This window comes from Drosophila melanogaster, chromosome X, assembly GCF_000001215.4.
Source record: "Drosophila melanogaster chromosome X".
Taxonomy (NCBI): Eukaryota; Metazoa; Arthropoda; class Insecta; order Diptera; family Drosophilidae; genus Drosophila; species Drosophila melanogaster.
The window spans coordinates 13,257,297-13,262,686 of NC_004354.4; the positions used below are offsets into that span (position 1 = coordinate 13,257,297).

At 44.3% G+C, this 5,390-nt stretch overlaps 3 protein-coding genes across 7 annotated transcripts in view; 1 reads left to right on the top strand and 2 right to left on the bottom strand.

Moving 5' to 3' along the window:
• mew (multiple edematous wings) overlaps nt 1-1,194 on the bottom strand; it is a 44,082-nt gene extending 42,888 nt beyond the window's left edge. For both annotated transcript variants that reach the window (NM_167354.2, NM_001272574.1), the window contains exon 1: nt 1,088-1,194. The gene's annotated coding sequence lies outside the window, so the exon portion shown is untranslated. The remainder of the gene's footprint in view (nt 1-1,087) is intronic.
• On the bottom strand, nt 96-1,199 carry CG15742 (uncharacterized protein). 3 transcript variants are annotated; one of them, NM_001144722.3, is made up of 2 exons: nt 1,088-1,199; nt 96-890 (listed from the first exon to the last, which is right to left on the bottom strand). In NM_001144722.3, the coding sequence occupies exon 2, from the start codon at nt 736-738 to the stop codon at nt 328-330; it is 411 nt and encodes a 136-aa protein (NP_001138194.1). In that variant the 5' UTR covers nt 739-890; nt 1,088-1,199; the 3' UTR covers nt 96-327. The 3 variants fall into 3 exon arrangements, with proteins under 3 accessions (NP_001138194.1, NP_001138193.1, NP_572867.1); NM_001144721.3 differs by having other exon boundaries at nt 96-929; nt 1,058-1,199; NM_132639.3 differs by lacking the exon at nt 1,088-1,199 and having other exon boundaries at nt 96-1,022.
• A 525-nt stretch (nt 1,200-1,724) lies between these two features.
• On the top strand, nt 1,725-5,192 carry comt (comatose). 2 transcript variants are annotated; one of them, NM_001272577.2, is made up of 7 exons: nt 1,725-1,958; nt 2,040-2,128; nt 2,207-2,425; nt 2,499-4,127; nt 4,209-4,367; nt 4,436-4,675; nt 4,739-5,192. In NM_001272577.2, the coding sequence occupies exons 1-6, from the start codon at nt 1,950-1,952 to the stop codon at nt 4,566-4,568; spliced, it is 2,238 nt and encodes a 745-aa protein (NP_001259506.1). In that variant the 5' UTR covers nt 1,725-1,949; the 3' UTR covers nt 4,569-4,675; nt 4,739-5,192. The 2 variants fall into 2 exon arrangements, with proteins under 2 accessions (NP_001259506.1, NP_524877.1); NM_080138.4 differs by having other exon boundaries at nt 4,436-5,192.
• Nucleotides 5,193-5,390: the final 198 nt, after the last annotated feature.

The window sequence follows — 5,390 nt, forward strand, 5'->3', positions numbered from 1 at the left end:
CGCACAAGCAGTTCCACTACACTAGAGGGCTGGATAACATCATTCTCTTTGTTTGCAATTCGGGCAGCGCGGAGGTAAGTCAAAGTTTGTGTTTTGTTGTTGATATGTTATTTATTAATCTCGACATGCGTTGCACTCGATTAATTTAAAGTTAATATAGAAGTCATACGACATCAGAATCACTATGACAGTAGAACGTCTCAGTCCAGGTAGATGCTATCCAAAGAAATGTATATATATCCAAAAGCAAGGTAAAATATCACAGCAGCATCTTTAGTGACCATATTGATATACAAACAAATTCGACCAAATTCTAATTTGCTGACCTTAGCCGAAACGCCAAGTGCGCATATGGTTGATAACTTGATAACTTTTCGAAATGCGCATGCGGGCATCTATTGCAGGAGGATATGGGAGTGAAATGTCCCGAGCTAAACGGCGCTCCAACTGCTCATTGCGGCCGTTGAGCAAATTCTGCCATATCTGGGCCCGCTTATCCAACTGTTGAGCCTGCACGGCTATCCGTCCATAGGAAACGGGCTCATACGCCAGCTTCAGTTGATCGAGCAGATTGGTGAGCTCTTCAATGGCCTGCTGCAGTTTTCTCATGGCACTGTCATGCATGATGAACGTCTCATCGGCTTTGCTGCCGTATTGACATATATATTTCATCCTGACCCAATTGGACGACGCGATACAATTCTTGCGGCGCAATATTTGCATCTTTAGCATGTCCATAAGTATTTCGGCCAGATCGATGGGTGGCAACTCGGCGGGTATCACCAAGCGGATGGCAAAATAATTGGGCCTACTGTACTTGTCCAGGAAGGTGCTAATCACGCCGTCTTGGGCATTACGCACCGAGCGATAGGGCGGCTTAATGCCGCGAACTGCGCCCAGCAAGCAGTGGTCGATCTTATTGCATCGAACTTTTGACATCGAACCGCGGTTTGTCGTGTAAAAAGCGTGTTAGAAATGTGTTTTATTATACAAGTAAGCTGCAATGGCCGTGTTTGTTATCTAGAAACTTTCTCGGAATGGTAACATACGTGTGTACAGAAAGTTAGCGATTGGCATCGTCACTCACCGTCGTAGTACTGGTAAATTGATTTTGCTTCGTCGAACAGCCCGGCAGAAAAATTTTAAAAAATTATAAAATTTTGCTGTGTAAAAGTAAGAACGAGAACAAAATTTTGTTGTGCTCCCAAAAAAGTAAAAGTACTTAATTATCCGAATCAGGTAGCTACACTTAACTCAATGACTACTGGACGCTTAAATACGTAAACTTTCGTCTCTAAATTTCCTCGCACACTAGATTTGAATTTTCGTTCAGTCGGATATTATCGATAAATCGATTATTGTGGACCACGAATTTTCTGGTATAAATGCGGTAGCAATTTAAGACTTCTCTTACCGGAAAATCTTAAAAAATTAAATGATTACATTTTTTGTTAGTAAAAGCCCGGCGAGAATTTATTAATATTTATACATATACAACTTTTATATTAAAGAGCTCTCGAGCACTCTACCAATTTAAAAAATCAACCGCTTGCTTTATAAATTTAATTATTATTATTAAAAAAAAAAATCATGCAAATACGAGTCGTTAGTTATTAAACTTGGCAAAAGAAACGTATATTTAAAAACCAAATCCCATATGGATGTACTAACAAGTTCGCCAGCCCTGGATTCCTAGGCGCATGTGCTGAATAAAATTTTAGATCACATCTTCCTTGAAAGTTCAGAAAGGATATAGTTCACAATTCGTTCAAAAATTAATATATATATATATAGTTATGCTGTTTCAGTGATACTGTAAACAAATATCAAACGTTAATTCGCACACAAAGCTGCGTTTTCTGACCATTAAAGTACTTCCATTGGATTATAATTATTGATTTTTGTCAAATTCTAAACAACCCCGTGAAAATCAGCAAGAATCTAAAGAAATGGCTTATGTGAGTTTGAAATACCAATATTTATAGGCACTACGGCACTATTTTTGACTAGTTACTAAAGATTTATAATGGTTTCCGTAGATTTTGAAGGCCACCAAATGTCCCACGGACGAGCTTTCGCTGACCAATCGGGCTATAGTGAATGTTGGTGATTTTCCGGAGGAAATCAAGTATGTGGTCCTAACGGGCATAAAAGTCCATTGTTTGTATATATATATATATATAATTCCCACTTGCATCGCTTGCAGATATGCGGACATATCGCCGGCTCCGGGTCAGCACTTCATCTTTGCGCTGGAGAAAACGGTGGAGGTGCCCAGCGGCTATGTTGGCTTCTCCCTGGTCCAACGAAAGTGGGCCATGGTGTCCATTAATCAGGAACTGGAGGTTCGTCCCTATCGCTTTGATGCCAGCTCGGATGTCATCACTTGTGTGTCCTTTGAGACGGACTTTCTGCAGAAGAAGACGTGAGTGCATATATATAGTATACGGCGTCAAGGATATTATGTAATATCGATTGTTATCTACCATCCTATGCAGTGTCTCCCAGGAACCCTATGACTCCGATCAAATGGCCAAGGAGTTCATCATGCAATTCGCCGGAATGGCACTCACCGTTGGCCAATCACTGGTCTTCAATTTCAAGGACAAGAAACTTCTCGGCCTGGCCGTCAAATCCCTAGAGGCCATCGATCCCAAGAGCTTGGGCGAGGGCAAGGACACCGCGATGCGTAATGTCCGCTTCGGCCGCATCCTTGGCAACACCGTGGTGCAGTTCGAGAAGGCCGAGAACAGTTCGCTGAATCTGCAGGGCAAGAGCAAGGGCAAGGTGGTCCGCCAGTCCATTATAAACCCGGATTGGGACTTTGGCAAAATGGGCATCGGTGGCCTGGACAAGGAATTCAATTCGATATTTCGACGAGCCTTCGCATCCCGTGTCTTCCCACCGGAACTGGTCGAGCAGCTGGGCTGCAAGCATGTCAAGGGCATTCTACTTTATGGTCCACCGGGTACGGGCAAAACTCTGATGGCTCGCCAAATCGGAACTATGTTAAACGCCCGGGAGCCGAAAATCGTCAACGGTCCACAGATCCTGGACAAGTACGTGGGCGAATCGGAGGCCAATGTCCGGCGTCTGTTTGCCGAGGCGGAGGAGGAGGAGAAACGCCTGGGTCCCAACAGTGGACTACATATCATCATCTTCGACGAGATCGATGCCATTTGCAAGCAGCGTGGCTCCGTGGCCGGAAATAGTGGTGTCCACGACACCGTCGTCAATCAGTTGCTAACCAAAATCGATGGCGTTGATCAGCTGAACAACATTCTCGTTATCGGCATGACCAATCGCAGGGACATGATCGATGAGGCTTTGCTGCGACCGGGTCGCCTCGAGGTCCAAATGGAGATCAGCCTGCCCAACGAGCAGGGTCGCGTCCAGATTCTCAATATCCACACCAAGCGGATGCGTGAATTCAACAAGATTAACGACGATGTGGACAACAAGGAGATCGCTGCGCTGACCAAGAATTTCAGCGGTGCCGAGCTGGAGGGTTTGGTCCGTGCCGCCCAGTCGAGTGCCATGAACCGACTGATCAAGGCCGATGCCAAGGTGACCGTTGATCCTGAGGCCATGGAAAAGTTAAAGGTCAATCGAGATGATTTCCTGCACTCGCTGGAGCATGACATTAAGCCGGCATTCGGTACGGCCCAGGAGATTCTCGACAATATGCTGGCCCGCGGTGTTATCAACTGGGGAGCACCGGTTAGCAATCTCCTCGAGGACGGCATGCTGTATGTGCAGCAGGCCAAGGCTCCAGAATCTAGCGGCTTGGTCTCCGTACTCGTGGCCGGAGCACCCAACTCTGGCAAGACGGCACTGGCCGCTCAGCTTGCCAAGATGTCAGACTTTCCGTTCGTGAAGGTCTGCTCGCCAGAGGACATGGTCGGCTACACTGAATCGGCCAAGTGCCTGCACATTCGTAAGATCTTCGACGACGCGTATCGTTCCATGCTTAGCTGCATTGTGGTGGACAATGTGGAGCGTCTGCTGGACTACGGATCGATTGGGCCGCGATATTCCAATATGACGCTACAGGCACTGCTGGTGCTGCTCAAGAAACAGCCGCCAAAGGGCCGCAAATTGCTCATATTGTGCACATCTAGCAGGAGGTGTGTGTGTGTTGAGATTCGGGATTTCCCTGTCGAGATTACCCAGTACTTACTACTCCTACTTGTTTTATTTTTTTTTAGGGAGGTCCTGGAAGAGATGGAGATGCTGACGGCCTTCACCTCGGTGCTCCACGTGCCCAATCTTTCCAAGCCCGACCACGTTCTGGCCGTGCTGGAGAACACGGATATCTTTAGCAAGGGCGAAATCCAGGCGATTGGCAAGAAGATGGCCGGAAAACGGTAAGCTATATGATTCCAAAGAAAAAGTCCTATAAATATTTACTAATTTACCTATCCATTTCGACCAGCGTGTTTATTGGCATCAAGAAGCTGCTGGGTCTCATTGACATGGCTAGGCAAACGGAGCAATCACAGCGGGCCATAAAGTTCCTGTCCAAGATGGAAGAGGAGGGTGGTCTCGACATGGTGGCGCGGCAGTAAGGCATCTTAAACTGCATGTGCCCAAATGGAGTCTCAATTATTAGCTTCTAAGTGCTAAGGACGGGCGATGAATAGCGATGAAACCAAATCAGAATCTCAATGTACACGTACATATACACCGCTAAACATATACACAGATATATAGAGTTATATATATATATACGATCCAGGCTTCGCGATGTTTGTTCGGTCCCAAAGCCCAGATAAAAATCACAATCCACATCCCGGAGGAGTTTCGTGTGCTTCTGAGTTCCCCCACAGAGCTCAATCAAATCAGACAGATATGTGAGACCCGTGACCTGAAGATGATGGCATATAAATGACATAATATATGGCTTAAATGGACAGATACTCAATTACATTTATAAATAATTAACACGCGTAGCCACTAACTCGTTAAAGGCATGATAATCTTTCTCGTTACCTTTTAATTTTAGGACTTTTGCTTCAGTAAATTCTCAATAGGAAACGAAAAAACGGGAGAAAACACCAAAGTATTTGCCTTTGGGCATTGTGAACGTTGTTTATCGGTAACTAAACTAATTAAATATTTATTAAATCAAATATTGTTAACCGCCAATGTTATAATTATATCTTGAATAAAGTAAAACAAACTTAAATTCCAATTTTAACTAGCTCGCTTTTTTGCAGTTAAAAAAAAAGAAATATTTTTTAAAGTCGGGAGTATTCTTATTCATGTTTAAAAACCTAGTAATCCCATTCAGCTTGCAACCACAGATTACCATTCTGTATAAATTACTTTGAATTCTGAATTCAAATGAAACAGCAATGAAAATAGAACAAACACATTTTGAAAATTCT